Here is a 25,875-nt window from a genome sequence, read left to right as displayed (position 1 = left end):
TTGCTGGTTCATTTTGTGTCTACTGAAATCTGGAAGGTAGTTTTTAACAATTGTATTAGTCAGTTTGGGCTGCCACATCAAGTACCATAGACTGGGTGGTTTAAACACGGAAACATATTTTCTCACAGTTCTGGAGGCTGGAAGTCTAAGATAAGGGTGCCAGCCAATTGGGTTCCTGGTGAGGGCTCTCTTCCTGGTTTGTAGACAGCCTCCTTTTTACTGCGTCCTCACATGGTGGAGAGAGCCAGCTCTCCGGTGCCTCATTTTATAAGGGCACTAATCTCATCAAAATAGGGCCCCTCCCTCATGACCCCATCTATCGGGGAATCTGTCCCGATATTCACGTAGGTTCTTTCCTATTTTCCTTAAGCATCAGCCAGCTTGAGAAATAAAGGCACAGAGTACAAAAGAGAGAAATTTAAAAGCTGGGCATCCGGGGAAGACATCACATGTCGGTAGGTTCCGTGCTGCCCCACAAGCTGCAAAAACCAGCAAGTTTTTATTAGGGATTTTCAAAGGGAGGGAGTGTGTGAATAGGTGTGGGTCACAGACATCAAGTACTTTACAAGGTAATAGAATATCACAAGGCAAATGGAGGCAGGGCGAGATCACAGGACCACAGGACCGAGGCAAAATTAAAATTGCTAATGAAGTTTCGGGCACCATTGTCACTGATAACATCTTATCAGGAGACAGGGTTTTGAGATCAACCCATCTGACCAAAATTTATTAGGCGGGAATTTCCTTTTCCTAATAAGCCTGGGAGCGATATGGGAGACGGGTCTATTTCACCCCTGCAGTCTCGACAATAAGAGATGGGCATGCCCGGGGGGCCAGTTCAGAGACCCACCCCCAGGAGTGTATTCTCTTTCCCAGGGATGTTCCTTGCTGAGAAAAAGAATTCAGCGATATTTCTCCCATTTGCTTTTGAAAGAAGAGAAATATGGCTCTGTTCCACCCGGCTCACCGGCGGTCAGAGTTTAAGGTTATCTCTCTTATTCTCTGAACAATCGCTGTTATCCTGTTCTTTTTTCAAGGTGCCCAGATTTCATATTGCTCAAACACACATGCTGTACAATTTGTGCAGTTAATGCAATTATCACATGGTCCTGAGGTGACATACATCTTCCTCAGCTGACTGGATTAAGAGATTAAAGTAAAGACAGGCATAGGAAATCACAAGGGTATTGATTGGGGAAGTGACAAGTGTCCATGAAATCTTTACAATTTATGCTTAGAGATTGCAGTAAAGACAGGCATAAGAAATAATAAAAGTATTAATTTGGGGAACTAATACATGTCCATGAAATCTTCACAATCCACGTTCTTCTGCCATGGCTTCAGCCAGTCCCTCCATTTGGGGTCCCTGACTTCCCGCAACACCCATCTAACCCTAATTGTCACCCAAAATCTCCCTCTCACAAATACCATCACATTAGGAGTTGGGGCTTTGATGTATGAATTTTGGAGGGGACAGAAACATTCAGTCCATAATAATAATTTGAAGTTCTTTTTTTTTTTCTTGAAGCACTTCTGGCTGTTGGTTATTGCCATGGTGCCAATTTCCAGGGAGTTACTTTTATCTATTTATTTATTTTTTGAGACAGAATCTCACTCTGTAACCCAGGCTGGAGTGCAGTGGCACAATCTCGGCTCACTGCAACCTCTGCCTCCCTGGTTCAAGCGGTTCTCCTACCTCAGCCTCCTGAGTGAGTAGCTGCGATTACAGGCACGCACCACCATGCCCAGCTAATATTTGTATTATTAGTAGAGAAGGGGTTTCACCATGTTGGCCAGGCTGATTTCAAACTCCTGGCCTCAAGTGATCTGCCCACCTCGACCTCCCAAACTGCTGGGATTACAGGCATGAGTTCCCGGTCACGGAGTTACTTTTAAAAATATTTTGCTGATTATCATGTCCCCAAATTTAGCAATTTGCTTTGATCTTGCTGAATGTTCATGGGCTGTTTATTTTGTGAAACACTAAGAAGAATTCTTTGAGGGTGATCATTTTATTTTTGGGCTTAAAGTTTCAAAACCTTTGAAATATTTTTTGTTTACTTGCCTTATGTAGTGATTATACTGAGTCCCTGCTTTATAGGCTGGATTATTTTCTTTGCTAAAGCTGCAATGATGTCACAGAATTCTTTTCTATTCAGATTGTCCTTTCCACAACTCATTCCAGAATAAGTGATCAATGCTTCCATTAGCACAAATGTTCAGATGCTATTAAAAATAAGACAAGGGTGCTTTATGCCTGAAAAATTCTGTGGACGCTTGTATAAACTGGACATCCAAAAAGTCATCCAGCTCTTTGAATGAAAATGTCATTCTTGTATTCAGTGAGTTCTCTGATGTCAAGTTACTTCCTGGAATGACCTTTCCATAAATTCAGTTTGAATCAGTAGCAATTCTTGCTTTGGAAAAGCATATCCTGTGTGGATAACAAATGGATATACATACACCAAAGACAAGAGGTGAAAGGTTAGTAGGAAATTATCATTACCACAGTAAAAAAATGATTGGATAAAGGATTTAAAGTCTTATACCTGGCACACTAACATTTTAAAAATTTTTCAAAAACTAAAAAAGAAAATTTTTGAGACAGGGTCTCACTCTGTTGCCCAGGCTGGAGTGTAGTGGCACAACCTTGGCTCACTGCAACCTTTGCTTCCCAGGCTCAAGCAATCCTCCCACGTTAGCCTTCCAAGTAGCTGAGACTACAGGCATGCGCCACTATGCCCAGCTATTTTTTTTTTTTTTTTTGTATTTTTAGTACAGACAGGGTCTTGCCATGTCACCCAGGCTGGTCTCAAACTCCTGGACTCATGTGATCCACCCAATTCGGCCTCCCAAAGTGCTAGGATTACAGGTGTGAGCCGCTTTCCATTAGAATTGAAGGACTGTATAATTTGCTGAACAGTTTTTAAAATGTGATGTATGGGGAGAGGATTCTTTGGCTTTGCTGCCAGTAAGCTTACTTGAGTATGGCCATCCTGTCTCTGGACTTGGATAAAAATGGACCCTTTTTTCCTTCCTGTGGAACTAACATTGAATAAGCCTTGTCTCCACAGCATATTTATGAAGTCCTTGAGTGGTTTAACATTAAAGTTTAAGTTTTAACTTTAATAATTCAGATTGCAGCCATGGAAGAAATAATCTGTGTGCCTAAATTAATGGAAATTGAATTTTTATTTCCCTGAGCTGATCTTATCTACAACAGTGATTCATTTTTGCCACAGAATACAAACTGAGAATACATGTATTTTTGTTTAATGATATTTATCAACATTATTGTTTGTAGGTTATTTCTATTATGCCTATAAATTATGTTTTTACATTTTAAAAATTCAGAAAAACTTTATGAAGATATTATTTATTAGCAAAACATCCATTCAAAGATTAATGTTTTGTTATTTTGGACATAGATATCAAACCTAGGTGAATGTTAATTTGTGACTGATAGTATGACAACATACACATGAACCGATGTTTGACACTTGCTGTGTCTTTGATAAGTCAATATTATTTGAGAGGCAGTATTATGTAATGGTGAAGACAGAGACTGCAGCCAGACTGCCCGTGTCTGAATCTCAGCTCTGCCACTTATTAGCAGTATAATCCTAAGTTACTAAATCTTCCTATGCCTCTGTTTTCTCGCTTATAAAATGGGATGATACTAAAACTATATATCTCATAGGATTATTGCAATGATTAAATAAGTTAACATACACTGAGCACTTAAAATGTCATTGCTACAAACTCCAAATAAGTATTTGTTATTGTTGTACATAAGGGGTAAGAACATTGACTCTAATGTCAGACATGCCCAGTTTGAATCCAGCCTTCACCAGCAGCTGAATGACCTTGGAGAAGCTACTTAAAATCACGGCACTTTAGTTTCTTCATCTGAAAATGGGGATAATAACAAATACGAGCACTAACTAAAATAATAGAGGCAAAAGTCATAGAAGAGTGCCCAACATATAGTAAGTGGTGAGTGAATATTAGCAATGGGTATTATTTTCACATTAGAGAGACTAAATTATATATATGTCTCCTAAATATCAAACACAGTGTGAAATGATAAGTATGCTGTCAAATGAAAAATATTATTTCCTGTTTCACTAGCTTGGAGAATAACTTAAGGTCACATATTTTTAGTAGTAATATGACTCCAAATATCTATCCTGCTTATTATAAGAATGTCTTTCCTTTTTTAGGTCCCCATATCATGGTAAGTCCAGGAACCAGGGGTTGCTACTCAATTTCAAGGCATTGATTCTGATTATTCTTTTTTGCCACTGAAAGACCATTGCTACTTCTATAGTAGCTCCTCAGAGTAGTGGGTCAGACAGGTTCTGGTGCCAGCCCTCCTTTTCCAATTTGTTCAAACCGCTGAGTCTTTTTTCTCATCTCTCTAAAGCACAGCTAGGACAGACTCCATGATCCATGCAAGGAAGAAAATCGAGTCCCAGTTATTTACTTTTAAATAACAATATATAGTAATAACAAACAGTATACCAAGAAAGATAACTAGAAAATCTCCTAATGTTTGGAAATTAAGCAACACATATAAGTAACCTATGGGCTAAAATAGAAATTGCAACCAAAATTAGAAAATATTTTGAACTGAAATAATAATAATAATAATAATAATAATAATAAGCCACATCAAAAGTCATGAGATGTGGCCAGGTGCAGTAGCTCATGCCTGTAATCCCAGCACCTTGGGAGGCTGAGGTGGGCAGATCACTTTGAGGCCAGGAGTTTGAGACCAGCCTGGCCAACATGGTGAGACCTTGTCTCTACTAAAAATACAAAAAATTAGCCAGGCATGGTGGCACGCACCTATAATCCCAGCTACTTGGGAGGCTGAGGCATGAGAATTGCTTGAACCTGGGAGGTGGAGGTTGCAGTGAGCTGAGATCGTGCCACTGCACTCCACCCTGGAGGACAGAGAGAGACTGTCAAAAAAAAAAAAAAAAAAGTAATGAGATGCAGCAAAAGTGGTGTTTAGAGGGAACTCTATATCCTTTAGCATGTGTTAGGAAAAAATGGCTGAAATTCATTATCTAGGATTTCATCTCAATAGGTTATAATATGACATCCATTGTTTAGCTCCCACTTATAGGTGAGTACGTGTGGTATTTGATTTTCTGTTTCTGCATTAATTCACTAGGATAATGGCCTCTAGCTTCATCCACGCTGCTGCAGAGGACATGATTTTGTTCTTTTTTTATGGTTGTGTAGTATTCCATAGTGTACACACACCATATTTTCTTTATCCAATCCATCGTTAATGGACACTTAGGTTGATTTCATGCCTTTGCTATCATGATTAGTGCTGTGATAAACATACTAGTGCAGAAGACTTTTTGATAAAAGTATTTATTTTCCTTCGGGTGGATACCCAGTAGTGGGATTTCTGGGTTGCATGGTAGTTCTATTTTTAATTCTTTGAGAAATCTCCATAATATGTTCTATGGAGATTTAACTAACTTACATTCCCATCAACACTTTTGCTTATGTTTGAATTTTTTCATAATAAAAATTTCAAAAGGAGAAACACTATTAAAGATAAAAGACAAACCACAAAGAAGACATTTGCAACACATAGCACCAGAAAAGGGGACTATATCCAAAACATGTAAAGAATCCCTACAAATCAATAAGAAAGAGAAAGACAACTCAATAGAATAATTAGCAAAAACATAAAGTGGCACAAAACAAGATACCCAAATGGTTAATAAATATATGAAAAGCAGGCTAGTTGAATTAGTAATCAAGGAATTAGAAATTAAACCCACAAATTATATAGTACAAATCCAATAATACACATAATTTATCTTTTGTGAAAATATGTATATAAACTGGAGTTAGAGTACCTCAAGTTCTGTGCCAATATCAAAATAACATTAGCCTAGAACAGCTACAATTTAAAACACTCGAAAATACCAAGTATGGTTGAGGATGTGGTGAAACAGCAACTCTTTTTTTTTTCTGAGACAGAGTCTCGCTCTTTCGCCCAGGTCGTACTGCAGTGGCGCTATCTCGGCTCACTGCAAGCTCTGCCTCCCGGGTTCACGCCATTCTCCTGCCTCAGCCTCCCAAGCAGCTGGGACTACAGGCGCCCGCTACCGCGCCCCGCTAATTTTTTGTATTTTTAGTAGAGACGGGGTTTCACCATGTTAGCCAAGATGGTCTCGATCTCCTGACCTCCTGATCCGCCCGTCTTGGCCTCCCAAAGTGCTGGGATTACAGGTGTGAGCCACCGCGCCCGGCCGAAACAGCAACTCTTGTATGCAGCTGATTGGAGCGAATATTGGTACAATTAATTTGGAAAACAGTTTGGTAGTGTCTACCAAATTTGAATATATGCCTACCCCTATGACCCAACAATTCCACTCCTAGGTATATACCCACCAAAAATGTGTGTGTGTAAAAAACGTGTCTGCAAAAGACAAGTAAGAATGTTGATAATAACATAGTAACATTCTTCAGAATAGTTTCAAACTGGAAACTACTGAAATGTCCAACAACAGTAAAATGAATAAATAATTTGTAGTGTATTTATACAATATTATAGCATACAACAAAGAAAAATAAGGAATTTTTGCACATATATCAATTGACGTCAAAACCTAATATTGATCAAAAGAAGCCATTCCCACGCAACGTACAATGGACAGGGCTTTGGGGTTAGGGTAATATTTCATTTCTAGACCTGGGTAGTGATCACAGATGCATGTGCTTTGTGATTCCCTCATCCGACTTTCAAACTATACCCTTGGATCTTGTGTATTTTTCCATATCTACGCTGAATTTCAATAAAAGATGTCTATTACAACAAAAGAATGATATGAACTAGGAGAGAGTTCTGATAAATGAAAAAGCCATTTTAGTGCATAGAATTATGGGGGAAATGTTTTTAAATCTTGCTTTAATTTGGTTGTTACAATAAACACAATTTGGGTGGGAAGAAAAAGTAATTAACATTTGCTCAAATACAGACATAAACTAGAGATGGAGGCTGTTAAGTTCTGTGCCAGGACCATAATAATTTCAGCTGGAATTTTTTTTTAAAGCTGGTGTTATAACATTCCACCACAGCCCAAAAAAGGATCTTACTCAAAGAGCTGTGAACTTCTAATTTTGAACAATATAACTTCCAGGTACACCCTCCAAAAAAATCTGTTGCAATATATACCAACGTAGTGGAATGAGGTAATAAACTATTTAATATAAGGCAATTAAATTCTGGGGGAAACTACCAATAATAATAGTTTTGGTTTTAAAAGAATTACTTGGTCGGGCGCGGTGGCTCACGCCTGTAGTTCCAGCACTTTGGGAAGCTGAAGGGGGTGGATCAAGAGGTCAGGTGTTTAAGATCAGCCTGGCCAAGATGGTGAAACCCCGACTCTACTAAAAACTACAAAAATTAGCTGGGCACGGTGGCAGGTGCCCAGCTATTCAGAAGGCTGAGGCAGGAGAACTGCTTGAACCTGGGCAGCAGAGATTGCAGTGAGCCAAGATCGCGCCACTGCACTCCAGCCTGGGCGACACAGTGAGACTCCATCTCAAAAAAAAAAATTAAAAAATTACCCTTTCTTTCTAAGAGTAATCAGTTGATCCTGTCAGGGTCAACAACTTATTAGGGAAATTCTGAGTTCCCATGACAAAACCATGTTATCTACATATAAAAGATTATTTATCTCTATTCTTTATAGTGGGATACAGTTCGCATTTGGTTAGTGGAATAATAAGATTTTTGAGATTTGAAGTTCTCTCTTTTCTTCATGGGAAAATTTTGGGTAGGGTTGAGGTTGGTCTTTGCTACTCATTTTTGGAAATACTTCCTTTTTTATTGTACTTGTATATTGTTATAAATAAAATTCTGGTTTAAATATTATGAATTATGGATGTGTCCTTTTGTCTCTCTTTTAAAACTAGTATCATGATATAAAGATAGTTTGCATTGGATGCATGGGTAAAAACAGGGGAACCCTTATACACTGCTGGTGGGAATGTAAACAAGTACAGTCATTATGGAGAACAGTATTGAGGTTCTTCAAAGAACTACAAATAGAACTATCATATGATCTGGCAATCCCACTACTGGATATATATTCAAAGAAAGGAAATCAGTACACCAAAGACACATCTGTTCCCTAAGTTTACTGCAACATTACTCACAACAGCTAAGATATGGAATCTACCTACCTGTCCATCAACAGATGAATGAATACAGAAAATGTGGTATACACAGACAGTCACACACAATGGAATACTATTCAATAATTAAAAAGAATGAAATTCTGTCATTCATAGCAACATGGATGAGCCTAGAGGACACTATGTTAAGTGAAATAAGCCAGGAACAGAAAGACAAATACCACATGTTCTCACTCATATGTGGAAGCTAAAAAAGTTAATCTTGTAGAAGTAGAGAGCAGAATAGTGGTTACTGGAGGCTGGGAAAGGTAGTTGGGATGGGGGATAGATGCAGATTGGTTAAAATATATAAAATTACAGCTAGTTAGGAGAAATAAATTCTAGTGTTCCATATAGCACTATAGGCTGACTGTAGTTAGAAATAATTTATTATATATTTTTAAATAGCTAGAGGAGAGGCTATTGAATGTTCTTAACACAAAGAAATGATGACTGGGCACTATGGCTCACACCCATAATCCCAGCCCTTTGGGAGGCCAAGGCAAGAGGATCACTTGAGCCCAGAAGTTCAAGACCAGCCTGGGCAACAAGGTAAGACCACATCTTTACTAAAATTAAAAAAAAATTAGTTGAGCATGGTGGCCCATGCCTGTGGTCCCAGCTACTCGGGAGGCTGAGGAGGGAGGATTGCTTGAGCCCTGGAGTTGGAGGCTGCAGTGAGCCGTGTTTGCGCCACTGCACTCCAGGGTGGGTGACTTAAAAAAAAAGATAGATGTTTCAGGTGACATACATGCAAATCACCCTCATTTGATGAATATACACTGTATGTATCAAAACATCATTATGTACTCCATAAATATGTATGATTATTATTAGAAAAGTAAATCTTTTTTCAAAACAAAGGAGTTTTGGCAATTCTGTTAAAAAAAAAAAAAGAATTGGGTGCATGGGGCTGGGTGGGAAGGAAGGGTTTTACCTCATACAAGAGGAATCCTGTCTTTACCTGAGCTCGCCACGAAAGATACCTTATCTTGTTTTGCTTGGATTTGTACCAAGGACCTAGGCAGGATCTATAAACCTAACACAATGCATCATGTGTAGTCATTGTAACTTTGAAGAGGGATATTGTCATTCTCTTCCAGTATCACATTAATTTTTACCTAATTTTAAATTCTTATTTGATAACCTAAAAACCTTGGAAATGTGAGAACGCTCTTCCCTTATCCTCTTTCCTATTATGACGTTGACATAACAGAAAAGGAAACAGCATTGGTCAGGGAGCCAGAAAGAGCAGGTTCCTGGCCTGACTTTCCTCCTACTTGTCTACAGAGGTTACTTAATCTCTTTGAGCCTTAATTTCTTCAGCTCTGCATAGGTGATAACATTCTGTGCTTCAGTGTAATTTTGAAAAGTGTAACATAGAATGTAAATATAGGCTAACATTGTCAATCATTATTAATAATTATTATGTTTAGGTTGCATTTCTAAATATAAAAAGATAAAGCATATAGTATAGTGATGCTTAGGCTTGGGAAGAATACAAGGAAATGAGGTCAGAAAGAATAAGGACTGGAAAAATAAACACGTTGGTAATTATAAAAATATAAAAAATGACAAAGTTGCAATGGAAAGGTCAATGCAAACTTTTAAATTATTTTTCTAATTATATCACACATTCTAAATCCTGCTGTAGTAGACATCCGTTGTTTTTTCTGCCTTATAACCTGCCCTCTTCTGGTAACAGCAAGCTTTCCTTTCAATTGCTTTTCCCACATTCCATGGTTTTCTGGTGGGCTGCCAAACACCACACACATGGTATTCTATTTACCTAGCTTTGAGGGTATGCCAGGTGACCAAAGCCAAGCCAATCAGCATCCTTCCTTGAAATTATTTATATAGATTATGAAGGGAGAAATCTCTTTTCTCTGGAGTTTCACATTTTTTTTCTTTAATTGGAGCTCTCTTGCCCATACAATAAACAATAAACAATTACATTTCCTCATCCTGCCTTTGTTGCTGCATAGAGACACTGATGATTGGGCACTAAGATCATCTTTTGAGGGACCTGAATAAAATTTTCCCCATCCCTTCACATTTTTCTTCTAAGTACCATGTCTGGTAGATAATGAAACTCCTCTCCCCCTCCCCCTCCCCCATCCCTCCTTTTTCTTTCTCTCTCTCTGTCTTTCAGGTAATAGAATTCCTCTCTCTTTCTTTCTTTCTTTCTTTTTTGAGACAGTTTCTCACTCTGTCGCCCAGGCTGGATGGAGTACAGTGGCGCAATCTCGCTCATTGCAACCTCCGCCTCCTGGGTTCAGGCAATTCTCCTGCCTCAGCCTCCCGAGTAGCTGGGATTACAGGCATGGACACAACGCCGGGATGATTTTTTTTCTTTGAGACAGTCTTGCTCTGTCGCCCAGGCTAGAGTGCAGTGGCGCGATCTTGGCTCACTGCAACCTCCGCCTCCCCGGTTCAAGGATTCTCCCGCCTCAGCTGCCCAAGTAGCTGGGATTACAGGCACGCGCCACCACGCCTAGCTAATTTTTAAATTTTTTTAGTAGAGTTGGGGTTTCACCACGTTGGCTAGGCTGGTCTAGAACTCTTTACTTCAAGTATTCCACCCGCCTCGGCCTTCCAAAGTGCTGGGATTACAGGCGTGAGCCAACGACCCCAGCCGGCCCAGCTAATTTTTGTAATTTTAGTAGAGTCAGGGTTTCACCATATTGGTTAGTCTGGTCTCGAACTCCTGACCTCAAGTAATCCCCTGCCTCGGCTTCCCAAAGTGCTGGAATTACAGGCGTGAGCCACCGCGCCCAGCTGATAATGAAATGTCTAAGCACTTAAGAACACGCATTCAAAAGACTCTGGAGTTTTTTGAAAAACAGGGTAACCTGTAGTAAAAGAAATTCTTACACACTTTCACTTTTTTTCTTTAAATACTAAGTCTATTTAGTAGGCTGTGGCATCTCTAGGTGGCTAAAATAATTTGTCGATAACATCAAACATCTAGTTAGTGTTCAAATTTCTCAAATTGTCTTAAAAATTTTGTTTTAACCGTTGATTTGTTTGAATCAAGATCCAAATAACGGAGCAAAATTTTTATCATCAAGCCCACTGGCTGGTTACACTTTACCTCTTTTCAAAATAGATGTTTGTCACTGTGACACATTTCCATAAGCAAGACAATTGAGAGATTAATTCAAGGTCTCTTTATGTGCTTTACAAATATCAGATAAGCTCTGGTAATTAAGTTACGGAAAATTCGCATAAGTAACATCTTGATGTTAGTCTTGGACATTAGGACTCAAAAGGCAGCAATGACAAACCCATTTATGTTGATTTCACAGCCTTTGGGGGTCTCCTTGTCTTTATTTTGATTGTTGGAAATAGAGACCCACGCTTTGGCCACTATATAACAAAGTACTAAAAATGTATAATAATGCAAATTCACTAATATGTTTATTAAAATATAAATAAACAAGTTTATTACAAATCTGTAGCTTTATTTACAACTAACATCCTTATATTTGTCCTATATGCCCACGTTTGTTCTCAAGTACAACAAAGGACTGAGAGAGCATATAATCCCCTCTAGGTGTAAATGAACGTATTTATTTTGCTTCAACTCATGTATGAAAGGATTAAAAAATTATTAGTCCCCACAACTTAATTCTCCCAAAGAGAAGGTGCCAAGAATGAGGCATCTTTAGCCATGCATAATCTCCACCCATCTCATCAAATAAACGGAACAGTGATGAACATAACTCGCTAAGTAAGCTCAGCCATGTAACAAGACCCTAGATTCCCCTCCCTTCTTCATCCTACCAGAACATTATCCTTAAGGTTTTCCTAATCAGCAGTCTGCGTCTAACCCTAACTATCCAGAGTCACCTAGCATATACTTATTTCCTTGTTTCAGATTCCCATTATGCCTATCTTAATGGGACAACTGGGTCTGAAACTATGCATGTGTTTTTTTGTTTTGTTTTTGCGGTGTACTTATTATCCGCACTTTATCATTAAGTTCCTGAAAAGCTAGAACAAAACAAATCCGTGTCATTCACTATGTGCATCCTCTCTGCTTGGGGACGCCAAGGGTTTCAAGCTGCTGCCTCCCTGCCGTGGTCTCTGCTTGCCGTATCAGCACTGGGTAAGCGCCCAGGTTCTGCTCCGGGACTAAAACTCATGATCTTCTGGCTCAGGTTCTGTGAACTGAGTCATTCTGGCACTGAGAATATTCCGTGACTCAGCAGGCCCGAAAAGGAGGATGTCAGAATCCACATAATTTCGAGTCTTTTAAAGGCAAGCCGAGGAACACAAACAACACAGTGGAAGAATTTCGCAGTGGGTCGTGCGTACCCAAGGGAAAAATTCATTCCATTCCCAGCCTTTTCACTTCCTTCCTTGCCCCGGTAAAACGACTGGTTACACTTTAAATCAGCGGCAGGAAATCGCTTCACGAAACTCATCTGGCTGCTGCGACCAGGCCCTTCTGATTCTCCAGGGACCGTATCGGCCCCATGAACGCCCCGGGACCTCTGTTCGGGAGGGGCTGGAGCGGGGCCCCGGGCAGCAGCGGGCGCTCCCGGTTGGGACCCACACCTGGCCGGGCGGGTACCCTCTTGCCGCAGCCCAAATTGGCGCGAGGCCCCAGGGACGACCCCGAGCGACCTCCTGACCCGGCATCGCCCCTCTAAGGCGCCCTCCCCCGACTCCTCCCGCAACCCGGAGTCTCCCAGGCCGCGGAGCCCAAGGACCCCAGCGACTCCCGCGCGGGGAGCGGGTCTGCGAGGCCGCCCTTCCCTCCCGGCATGCACCACCCAGCCGCCCTCCCCTCCCCTCCCCTCCCCTCCCCTCCCCTCCCCCAACCCCCTCCCCGGCTCTCCGCCCACCTCGCGCGCCCCTCCCCCCGGGTCGCGCGTCCGAGCGCGCGGGCCCGAGCGCGAGACGCCGCTGCTCCCGCCCCCGCCGCCTCCTGGAGTCGCCGGGGCGGACGCTCAGTCCATGGGGCGCGGAGGGCCGGGGAGTTGCCCCAGGGGCCGCGGGAGTTGCTGAGAGGAGACAGGGTTGAGCTTTATCCTCGCCCAGACCCCACCCCACCCTGCCGACCACACCCCCTGCTCCTTCCTCCCCGGGGGCGCGCACTCGGGCACGCGCTCGGAAGTCGGGGGTCGGCGCGGAGTGCAGGCTGCTCCCGGGGTAGGTGAGGGAAGCGCGGAGGCGGCGCGCGGGGGCAGTGGTCGGCGAGCAGCGCGGTCCTCGCTAGGGGCGCCCACCCGTCAGTCTCTCCGGCGCGAGCCGCCGCCACCGCCCGCGCCGGAGTCAGGCCCCTGGGCCCCCAGGCTCAAGCAGCGGAGCGGCCTCCGGGGGACGCCGCTAGGCGAGAGGAACGCGCCGGTGCCCTTGCCTTCGCCGTGACCCAGCGTGCGGGCGGCGGGATGAGGGGGAGCCATCGGGCCGCGCCGGCCCTGCGGCCCCGGGGGCGGCTCTGGCCCGTGCTGGCCGTGCTGGCGGCGGCCGCCGCGGCGGGCTGTGCCCAGGCAGCCATGGACGAGTGCACGGACGAGGGCGGGCGGCCGCAGCGCTGCATGCCCGAGTTCGTCAACGCCGCCTTCAACGTGACTGTGGTGGCCACCAACACGTGTGGGACTCCGCCCGAGGAATACTGTGTGCAGACCGGGGTGACCGGGGTCACCAAGTCCTGTCACCTGTGCGACGCCGGGCAGCCCCACCTGCAGCACGGGGCAGCCTTCCTGACCGACTACAACAACCAGGCCGACACCACCTGGTGGCAAAGCCAGACCATGCTGGCCGGGGTGCAGTACCCCAGCTCCATCAACCTCACGCTGCACCTGGGTAAGCGGTGACAGCCCCGTCCCCTGCTACTGCTCGCCAGCAGCCCAGCTCCCGGACCGGCTCCGTCCCAGTGGCCGGCCTCACGGGCGCAGACAGCCGCGTGTTTGCTCTCTCTTCCCCGGCATGGGCCACACAGAAACTCCTTTCTCCAACTTCTTAAATAGATATCGCTTTTAACATCCCGTGAGGGCCAGGATGTTCCGCACGAGTCTTTCTGCTTTCCTGTTCTTTCTGACTTAACGGGATTCTGGCTCTCTGATTATTCTGCATTTCGGCTGTTAGGATTGTGATTTCCCCCTTTTTTTTCTGAAGCGTTAATCAGAAACTCCCATCCTCACTTTTCTCTTTGCTAGCAAGGTCATCACAGCGCATTCTTGGAAACAAGAAGGTCCGCCTTAAACACTTTCGCCTTTAAAATGTTTAGATGTCCTTCCAGGGCTGAGGGTGATTGCTCTGTTGAGTTAGGGGGGAATTTGAGGGGAGCAAATGCCTTCGCTGCCTATATTGCCTATGTATAATTAAAACATAAATTCACTTTTGAAGTTATTGTTCTTTATAGCTGCTCAGCCTTAATTAAGAACCACAAAGCGATTTGACTGCTAATCCTGGTGCAGAATGAACAAAAGGAAGTGCGCTCACTGTAATTGCTGGGCATAGCCTTGTCCCTGGGTAAAAAGGCTCTCCTTTACTGTCTTCCCTTTTGCTTTCATTCAAAGCAAGTGTAGAAACACGTGTAAGTGATCTTTCAGAAATCAGGAAAGGGATGTGTAGAAAACTTCATGGCAGAGCAGTGGATTGAGGATGGACGTGTATCTGGAAGCACCAAAAATAATGTTCGATCTAGCTAAGGTTTTCTTCATCATTGAGATATGTAAATAGGCAGAAAGTTTCATTATTGTGTTTAACAGAGGAATCTATGTGTGAGAAACACGTTTGACTTAGCACTTCACTCCCCATTGCCTTGGAAGGCTTGATTATTACCAGTAGCTGGTACTAATGAACTTCCAGAGAGAACAGACTGCCCCAAGCCATTCTTCTGTCAAGGGAGGGTAATTTTGTGAGGCTAATATCACTTAGGGGTGTTGGAAAGGAACATGTTGTAGGCAAATGGTTCTTTTGATCATGATTTTGCTGCTCTCCGGTACACTAAACTTTATGTAAGTATCAGGATTCCAGAGAAAGAATTGGACTTACAAAAAGTACTTTGAAAAGTGGGATTAAATTATTGTGTGTGGAATAAGTGTTAGAAAAGCAGAATTATTTAACATCTTATTTGCAGTTGAGTCATTAAACAAATGAAACATTTTGAAAATAATTTCATAAAATGATACTATGAGGTATCTGTTTTTCAGGGATTGAAGAAGTAAAGTGCACTGAGTTCAGTTTTTTAAAGGTGCCTTTCTGAAGACATAGCTAGTGACCGAGGATTTCCTAAGATCTGTGAGATTGCTCTTTATTTTCTCCTGTTATATTTTTTAAGTTGGCCAAAATTATTTTTGAAATGTGTATCTAAGTATTTCTGTTTAACTTTTGACTTGTTAAAGTTTCTGTGTTCAAGTTTGAATACTCTTGAAGTCTTATTTTTTTCATTTTCAGATTTTAAAATTCTCAAAGATAAGGCGTTGCCTGATGTCTCAAATCTCAGATGCCTGAAATTCAATTGACAATTACTGAACAACAGTCTCTTATTTACATAAAGGTGGGGTTGTCAATCTTGGCTCTCAGAATTTTCTCTTGTAGGCACTGTGTAGCTAAAGGTTATTTAAGGTGATTTCAGAGGTAGATAGATTACTCAGTGATTACTACCCTGTTGCAAAGATAATGCGGTAGAGTAACCCGGTATCAGTTAAGTTAGATTGCTCCCACTGGGAGGCAGATATGTTAACTTTGGGTCATGGTTGATTAAAAGGTCAAAAGAGATCTTAGAGTTTACCTCTAACATCACTTTTTACTATAAAATGTTTTATGCTTGGACTTGGTTTTGCTGAAATTTTCCTCAACTTTTGGTAATATTCTTGCTAAATGAAATTCGTAAAACTATGAGTTTAAAACTTGTAAGTTAAAAATTAAAGTATTTTCTTACAAGCATTGTGATTAACTGTAAAAATATGTACTTTAAACTTCTAGTTTAAACTAACTTGACTAGGATACTTGACTTGTTCTTGGATCAGAAATGACATCCTGGAAGAAATCATGCATAGTGGAGGAGGTGGGAAGGGGGAAAGGTTTGTGTGTAGTGAGGTTGAGATTTCTCTTTCTGTCCTCCCCCCCCCTTTAATGACAAGGTTATATGTATACATGTATGTTTCGATCAACAATTTATGACAAGTAGGCAAGGTGTTATGTGTCACTGTGTGTTTTGATGTTCAGCATATTCACTCCCCAACTCCAGTTACTCCATGGGCTGTAGCTAACTAATTATTTCCCATGAATTAAAGTACCATGACTGTTTTGTGCATCTATTAAATCTCCCTCCCAGTTCAAATTTCACATACCCTTAAACAAGTGATGCATATTGTGCTTTGCTCTTACAGAGCATGTGAAGCTAGAAATGAGTAGTGTGAAAGAACTAGGTCTAGCCACCACTTTTCTAGCCTTTCTTTTGATGTTGAACTTTAAATACAGTAAACTTTAAGCAGTCAAATCATACATAAGAAATGTAAGTAGTTATGTAAGTGTTTTGGCACTGACTTTTTTAAATTATGAAAATGAAACATGACATTGTAAATTCAAACAGTAAGTGTAATGACAAGTGAGTTTCTTTATCACTAGCTGCTAAGCTCCATGCCCTAGAGACCACCCTTCACAATTTCTTACATTAATATGACCCTCTAGAAATTTTTCATGCATACACATGTGTATATAAAATTATAGGATCATTTTAACTGATACTTTTTGGGAGGCTGAGGCGTATTTTAACAGATGGCAAATACAAATCAGATTATTGTGCCCGTATCATTACTTGCTGTACAAAAGCCAGGAAAATCAGTGTTGATTCTGAAAACAGCCATCTCTTAAGCACCATACACAGTCATCCAGGGTGCAGGGTGCAGTGCATCCTCAGATAAAAAGAGTTAAAGTTGCTATGGGAACCAGAATTGCACTTTCTGCTTGTTGTGGGGAGAAATCTCCACCAGCCACTCTTTTCTAAAAAGAAGTCTTTTTTGTTTCACCTTCAACTTCTGGATGGATTATTCAGTTGCTGTTAAAAAGTTTGGGTTTTATGTCTTATAAGTTATAGTAAGTTTTTATCAGTACCAGTGGGGTAGTAGTTAATACTAAGATTGTAGCTAAGGATTTGCCTTTTATCAAACAGCCCCATTAATTAATTTGATAATCATTTTGGATGGAAACTTGGCAGACAGGATCCTAATCTTGAGAAAGGTCGCTTTTCCTCTTTCTAAAAACAATCAGATTAAGGAAAAGAGTGCTTATAAAACCAAACCAATCAAAGTTTATGGAACTCCTAAAATTAACACTGAAACCAGATTAGTTTCCAAGCTCCTCATAAACTGTAGGAACCAATAGTGATTAAATGAAGCTTTTAAACCTGCATCTGCATATCTTTTTTGTGTGTTTAAGTTAGAATAATTGATATATAAGGCTATTGCCTTTTATTCTCTTTGGTCCTCTGCTGAGTGTGTATGTATTTAACATGGAACAAATGGCAATTTTTCCCCCCAGGAAAACCTTTGCAAGGTGGGTTCTGACTATGTCAGGGAATAGCTCACTGTGGTGACTTCACTGTGGTATTTGTGCACCCTGAGGGGACACTATTTTAGTTTGTCTCACAAAGGCCTGATTTACATTTTGCAGGTTTCAACTTGAGAAGTTAAGGAGCTCTTCCTTAATGGCCAGCAGTTGTTGAACACAGTTTTATAAAGTTGCTGTTGGCTGCTTTCCTGTTCTACAGTTCACTGCTTTTTCTCCAAATTCCTTCCCCATTCTAAGGGCATTCAAAAAAGAATTTAAACATTAGGGGAGAAGTTGGAGCTATAAGGCATTCCCCCCCCCCCCCCCCAACCTCTTCCATTTGTCATTGGTCACATTTGTGGGAGGAATCAAGTTTTGACTATTTCAGTTCTAAATAATTTTAGAAAATTGGGTGTGCCTTTTGCTATGCACTCCTTCCTCCTGTGCATACATTCTCATGTTATTGCCGGATATTCTGCAAACATTTTAAAAAATACTCTTGAAATACCTACCACTGTACCTGATAGAAAGATGTAGAAGATTGAGGGTCCTATCTTCAGAAGATTATACTCTGTTAGGAATTTACACACTCATAATGGCATTACAATAATAAATCAAGGATGTCTATATAATATTTTACAGCTTATAAGGCCTCCAGTTTATCACTGATGAGATTTCTCACAACGCAAGGAAGGCAAAGATGCCTAAGGTTGTGATTTGCCTAAAGTCATGTGGGAGATAGGTCTTTGACTACCTAGTTGATTGCATTCGTTCTTGCAGCTTGCAGCATCTCTAACGAGTCTCCCAAAATAATGTCTACTTTATTCTAAGCCACTTTTAAAATTTCATGTATACCCTGGTTCAGAGATACCAGACTCCTTTGGTTTTCCTTGTTTTTTCTTCTGCATACTTCTTTTTATTTATGTTCCTGGATTCCTCTCTTTTCATGCTGTTCACGCTTCGTGGATGAACTCGTGTTTGTCTCAAGGCTTTATTTGCAATTTCATTTGTAAATTTTTAAATTCTAAAGTTGTATTTCTAGTCAGCTCTTTTTCCAGATCTAAAAACTTGTTGGTTATGGTCAATTTGGGATGTCCAGAGACCATATTCAAAACTAAATTCACTCCTTGTTGTCTCACCCGACTCAAAGCTCTTTTGGTATTCCCTATCTCAGTGAACTACACTGCTGTCTAACACTGAGGCTCTCAACCGATGTTGCCCACGTCTCTCCTGAAAGAACCATGCTTGACAGGCTTCATGAGTAAAGACTACTCTGGTGAACAGATAGGATCCACTGCTGTGAGGTGGGTCGGTTCTGGGTAGCTGTAACTTCACCCCTTTCTTTCCCACCGATCGTTACTATAATCTGTCCAAGACTCTACTCTTACCTTCTATATCCAGACACTATGTGTCTTGAATGCTTATCTTTCTCTCCATCCTCTTTGTCTCTGCCTTACTGTAAGTTCCCATTGCATTTCACCTGGATTGTTGCCACAGCCTCCTAATAAACTGGTGGGCTTTCTGCCTCCAGTTTTGCCCTTTATATTTGGGCAGCCATCCTTTGGACTGAGTGATGATTCCAAAATGCAAATCTGATCATACAATTTTGCAGCTAAAAATTCTGCAGTGGTTCCTCAAGGTTTTAGGATAAAGTCCAAACTCCTTGGCATGGTGTACAGGGTACTTTAGGATCTGGACCTTTTTGTTGCTTCACGTGTTCACAGGGCTGTTCTTTGGTTTGGAACACTTCTCCCAGGTGTTAGGACTCCTTCCCCAGTTTCTCTCTCTCTCCCCTTTCTGCCCCACTCCCTGGCTTGGATTAAGTTTCCCACTCACGCCACCCTGTAGGTATTTATCACAGTCCCTATCACATAGGATTATCTGTTTCTTTACTTGTCTGTTTCTACCTTTAAACCATGAAGTTTTGAAGGACGAGTCAGGGGTTTAGTAATCTTCTAGTTCAGTTAAAGATGACTAATATTGGTTAATTGCTTGTTATGTATTAGCACCAATGCAAATTCCTGGATGTGTAGTGATTCATGGGACATTGCCCTGACCTCATTCTTAGATGAGGTGTAGATACAGAGACCCATGTCTCTCGATTTGGGGGTAGGCAAATGATGGCCTTCTTAGCCAAGTCCGGTCCAGTCCTGCCACCTATTTTTGTATGGGCTATGAACTAAGAATGGTTTGTACATTTTTAATTGGTTAGAAAAAATCAGAAGAATAATATTTTGTGACATGTGAAAATTTCATGAAATTCAAATTTTAGTTATCCATAAAGTTTTGTTGGAGCACAGTTTAGGCCATGTAACAAAGCATTGTCTGTGGCTGTTTTTGCACAATAAGGGCAGAGTTGAGTAATAGCGACAGACTCCATATGTCCCAGCCCACAAAGGCTGAAGTATTTACTATCTGGCTCTCATAGCACAGGTTTGTTGACCTCTGTTCTAGAGCAGTACTTTCATGTTATATAGTAAGTCCTAAGTGAGAGATGCAAGCACAGAGAAGATTCACTTCACTGCCTGTTTGGGTGGAGGCTGGAGGCATTCTGCCTCCAGTGACACTTGTCTGGCATAGTGTTCATAAAAATATATGTACAGTGAGTGAATAAATGAATGCCTGAATTATAAAACTCCCAGAACATTGAACATTAATTTAAATTCTTCAAAGCAAAACTTTTGAGCTTGTGTTTATTTTTTATCAGTGCCATCTCTCCATTTTATAAGATATATGTCACTGTAATAGCTAATATTAAATGTAGTATGTGGTTTTATTTCTGTAAATTTTTTTAAAATACTAAGGTATGGAACTGGTATGGAATTGGAAAGGCCTATGACTGTCCTTTTTTGGGTAAAAATTAGACTGTTATGTGACTTGAAGGCAGCCTAGATAAATCTTAGGAGAAAACTCATGAATTCTCACATGTGAATATGTATTTCTGAAATGTTAATTTGTATTTTTTTCCTTTAAAAATGGACATAAGCAAATTTTATTTAAAGTATATATATTCTGTAGTTTCAGCTACTTGGGAGGCTGAGGCAGAGGGATCATTCGAGCTAAGAAGTTTGAGGCTGTCGTACATCATAATTGCGCCTGCTGAATACCCACTACACCCCAGCCTGGACAACGTAGACCCTATCTCAAAAATTAAATAAATAAAATATATATATTCACATGTACATTGTTGAAATAGATTCTTAAAGGGAATTATTAAGCAGCTGAGGGGAAAGGTTACAATGAAATATTTGCTTGTTGTATATAGCATCCTTTTAAGTTTAGTGAAGTCATCATGAGTAGATTTAGAAGATAGGCATACTGTTTCTTTAGGATAGTGAAGGAACTGTAAATGTAGAGTACGGTATAGCCCAGTGTATTCCACATTAAAGTGGTTAGGCCGATGAGCAGTAACCACATATTCATCTAAAGTTAATAGGCAGCAGCAACAGTTGCTTCTTTTTTTTCTTTTTTTTTGGAGACGAGTTTCGCTCTTGTCGCCCAGGCTGGCGTGCAGTGGCACGATCTTGGCTCACTGCAACCTCTGCCTCCTGGGTTCAAGCGATTCTTCTGCCTCAGCCTCCCGAGTAGCTGGGATTACAGGCATGTGCCACCACACCCAGCTAATTTTGTATTTTTAGTAGAGACGGGGTTTTACCATGTTGGTCAGGCTGGTTTTGAACTCCCAACCTCAGGTGGTCTGCCCGTCGTGGCTGCCCAAAGTGCTGGGATTACAGGCATGAGCCACCACACCCGGCCCTGCTTCTTTACTTGTTCATTTTTCCTGCTGGACTTTATTGACAGCTGTACCACTGTTCTGTTTGGGTTTTAGGGAAAGGTGTTAAAGTTTAGAGCAGAGCTGTTTGTTTATTTTTACTGCTGAAAATTTCTGAGGTTTTTAAAAATATGGGATTAATGTTTCTTCAAGTTGTCAGCTTGAAAGTGTAAAATTTCAAGATGATTTTGTGCGGATCCTATTACTTTGCCTTGGTTGCTTGCTATAAGACTTGTTTAAGATAGAACTTGCCCTGTGGAGAAGAATAGAGTAGAATAAAATAATTTAAAAATAAGAAAAAAAAAGATTAAAGAAAAAAAAAACACGTGTAAAAGGGCCCTGCTGGAATTTGCAAGCATCTCCTTTCTTGTGACATAAAGTTGGGTGTTTGCTCATTTGGGTCTAAAATTGACAGCTTGCTAATGGGGTTACCAGAAAACCCATTTATAGAAACATTCCTGAGATTTTAGAGTACTGCACCAGACTAGGGTGGCACTAATTAAGTATGTCTGCTTTTCTATGCATGTGCTCTTCTAGGGGCCAGCCCGAAATAAGTGGGCCCAGTCAGCCTGGTACAGCTACATATTCATGAAATAAAATAAAGCAGACTTCTCTCTTTCTTAGACAATGGCACCCTCAGATCTCTTGTGGGAGAAGAACCTTATGGTAAGGCTGGGAAATGAATAAGGGGATTTACCTTATTTCTTTTGAACTTTAGGAGTTACATTTCCTCAGTTCCCTTCTTTTACTCTTTGTTTCCAGCTGTGTGTGGCTGCTTCCTCTTATATTGAGGGCAACATTAGATTGTTTTATTTTTAGATTTTTGTTATTTTATCTTTTTGTTTTGAAAGTTGGAGGAGATATTAATTCAAAATCAGTCTTCTTCACATTGCTTGCTTTTTTTTTTATTTTTAAAGAGACAAAGTCTCACTCTGTTGCCTAAGCTGGAAGTGCAGCGGTGCAGTCAGAGCTCACTGCAGCCTTGACCTCCTAGGCTCAAGTGATCCTCTTGCCTTGGCCTCCCACAGTGCTGGGATTATAGGCATGAGTCACCATGCCTGGCCTCTTTTTTTTTCTTTTTTTGAATTTGGTACGTGGCCTTATATAGAGTTAAGGACTCAGTAAATTTTGTTTCATGATGATAAATCACAGTACTGTGTATATATGAAAGTTTCTGCTAACCAGATGATTGTTTGTGGCAGTGACTATACAGGTACCTGTCTGTTTTCAGAGACATGGTTAATGACCAGTCTCTTTTTTTCCCATCTTCTTTAGAGTTCTGATTTTGTGTTCTATTCTTGAGCTGGGTGGAGCTCAAGAATAAATTTTACATATGTAAAATTTCAGAGCTATGCATTTAATATTTGTATACTTCATTATATGTAAATTATTCCTCGAATAAAAAAATGAATTAAGAAACTTTCAGCCAATTGTAGTACAATATAATATAGTTGATTTTGTTTGTTTTTCATATGATTTTTGGCTTAGGAGAGAACACAATGTGAGGCTTCATCATCTAAAATATATTTCTCTTAGTGTCTTTCTCCTCTCTACCAGAAGTTGCTGGCATTAAATAGGCATTAACAGATATTTGTTGAGTGATCAAATCAGTGAACTGGCTGGTTTTAATTGAGTTATGAGCCCATTTTCATTGAAGTACCTGCAGAGCCCTCTCATACAATCAAGCTTTATAGACGCCTCAGGCAGTGGAGCATGGGAAACCTGGGGAAGAGCTGTCCTCTGTTCTCACCTCACTTTAAGCAGGTAGTGGTTTTGGTTGATGCTTCATTGTTTGATGTGGTAAAATGGTAAGTCTGTGGGTTTTGCTGCAGGTTTAGAGAATTCTTTAAGAATGTCTTTGTGTGGCATATGCTTTGGTCACAATGTCTGGTGCTTAGGTAACTTGCTATTTAATTTCCATGGTGAAATGTAAATGTTCCACATATCACTTAAATAATGGGAAGACCCCATCTTCATTCATTTAAACATGGTCTAGGTAATGGCTTTCTCTTATTGAGCCTTTTAGAAATAAAAAGTCTGAAGTTTGAATCATGTGGCTTTCTTGGAGAAACTTATTTTTTATTTTTTTTTTGAGACAGAGTCTCACTCTGTTGCCCAGGCTAGAGTGCAGTGGCATGATCTTGGCTCACTGCAACCTCCACCTCCCAGGTTCAAGCGATTCTCCTGTCTCAGCCTCCCGAGTAGCTGGGATTACAGGCACACACACCACCATGCCCTGCTAGGTTTTTTGTATTTTTTTTAGTAGAGATCGGGTTTCACCATGTTGGCCAGGCTGGTCTCGAACTCCTGACCTCAGGTGATCCACCCTCCTTGGCCTCCCAAAGTGCTGGGATTACAGGCGTGAGCCACTGTGCCCGGCCGGAGAAACTTATAAAGCTATGAAGTATTTCCAGTGATCTGAAAAGATCTACCCACTTAAAATGAGATGAGCTTATTGCATTTTGATTCTAATTAGTGGACAAAGGACTTATGTAAATAAGACTGCTGGGAGAAAATGGTTCACTCAGACGTTATAGTATGGGATGTGTGAGTTATGATAGATGTTGAAGATACTTTTTATATCCTAAAGATAGATTTATTCGTAATGTATTTGAGATCAGACAAAAACATTGACCTGTAGGCAAAATAATTCAGTTGAAACTTTTTTTCTGAGATGGAGTCTCACTCTGTTGCCCAGGCTGGAGTGCAGTGGCATGATCTAAGCTCACTGCAACCTCCGCCTCCTGGGTTCAAGCGATTCTCCTGCCTCAGCCTCCTGAGTAGCTGGGACTCTACAGGTGCATGACACCATGCCCAGCTAATTTTTGTATTTTTAGCAGAGTCGGGGTTTTACCATGTTGATCAGGCTGGTCTCGAACTCCTGACCTCGTGATCTGCCCGCCTCGGCCTCCCAAAGTGCTGGTATTACAGGCATGAGCCACCGCGCCCAGCCCAGTTGAAACTTTTTAAATTGTTAGGAGAATACCTGCAGAGCATTTTGAAGAGTAGGGATTGAAGTCAGCCAGGAAAAGCTTCCCGGATCTTGAAGAAAAGTAATAGACATGAGTGTAGGGTGTTTCCAGGAAGGTTGAGTTGTTTGAATAAAGATCTAAAAGTAGTTAGATAATGGTGAAGGTATTATTTGCCATTCATGGAGCAATGAGGATGTGCCAGATGGATTCTGAGGAGAACTTGAAAGCTGGGTGACAAAAGAAACTAAATTACCTTTTGTCAAGTGCCTCCTGGTTACCTCTTTGAATTCTTCAGTCTTGAGAACTATTGTTAGCCCTGGGGAAGAATAATATGACTAGTGACTTTTCTGAGGTTGCATAGGTTGAAATCCAGACCTGCTGTGGTACATAGATTATGTTTTTGCCACTCTGCCATTTTAGGTCAGACCTGCTGTAAGTGATAGTGAATTCTAGAAAGACCTCAAATTGAGGAGTAAAATGAGAGTGCTAAAGAACTAATCATTGTTTCTCTGATAGACCACTGCTTTAGGATCTCTGGATTTCGACTGCTTCTGTTAAAAGGGCTTTACACTTATTCTTAAGAACAGAGGATTTTTTTTTTAATTAAAAAAATATATATTTTTTAGACCGGGTCTTGCTCTGTCATCCAGGTTGGGGTGCAGTGGCACGATCCTATTTCATTGCAGCCTCAAACACCTGGGCTCAAACAAACCTCCCACCTCAGCCTCCTGAGTAGCTAGGACTACAGGCATATGCCACCATGCCTAGCTAATTTTATTTTTTTGTAGAGATGGGGTCTCTCTGTGTTGTCCAGACTGGACCCGAACTCCTGGCCTCGAGCAATTCTCCTGCCTTGGCCTCCCAAAGTGCTGGGGTTACAGGTGTAAGCCACCATGCCCAGCTGAGGATTGTTTTCTGTGGAAGAATTTTAGGTTTTGGGCATATGTACTAGTTGTATGATATTTAGCTGTTAATGCTTCTAGAAATTTCTAAGGAATTTATTGAATTTGAGAATGAGGTCCTGGATTTTGTCAGTGTCTATTGATAGAAAAAATATGCTCTACCTGTGAAAAGAAAATTTCTACATGTTCTGAATTTATTATGCCAAGCGGAAAAGTTAGGCCCTGGAGACTGAGTCACATAACATGGCTGTTTTTCTTCTCTGGTGCATGACTGTTGCTTAGGGACCTTTGTTTTGAGATGTTACATATAACCAGATACCCTATTCTTTATTCAAACCTAGACTAAATGCAGCTGGAGATAGAGACCCCTGTGATTGTTACTGCTTTACAATGGAGTGTTAAGCAACACCCTTAGAGTATAATAGTAACCAATCAAATCTTGTATCTATATGTTAGCCTTATGCAGAAAATGTTGTAATCCTGTTCCACTCCCCTATTTTTCCTA

At 41.1% G+C, this 25,875-nt stretch overlaps 1 protein-coding gene across 1 annotated transcript in view; it reads left to right on the top strand.

Annotated features, from left to right (window-relative positions):
• Positions 1 to 13,152: 13,152 nt before the first annotated feature.
• LAMC1 (laminin subunit gamma 1) overlaps positions 13,153 to 25,875 on the top strand; it is a 124,764-nt gene continuing 112,041 nt past the window's right edge. Inside the window, exon 1 of the mRNA XM_004028025.5 lies at positions 13,153 to 14,031. Coding sequence (XP_004028074.4) covers positions 13,614 to 14,031 — 418 coding nt within the window. The 5' untranslated portion in view covers positions 13,153 to 13,613. The remainder of the gene's footprint in view (positions 14,032 to 25,875) is intronic.

This window comes from Gorilla gorilla, chromosome 1 (genome assembly GCF_029281585.2).
Source record: "Gorilla gorilla gorilla isolate KB3781 chromosome 1, NHGRI_mGorGor1-v2.1_pri, whole genome shotgun sequence".
NCBI lineage: Eukaryota > Metazoa > Chordata > Mammalia > Primates > Hominidae > Gorilla > Gorilla gorilla.
Note: the sequence above shows the minus strand (reverse complement) of the source record. Positions and strands in the feature narration are given on the sequence as shown.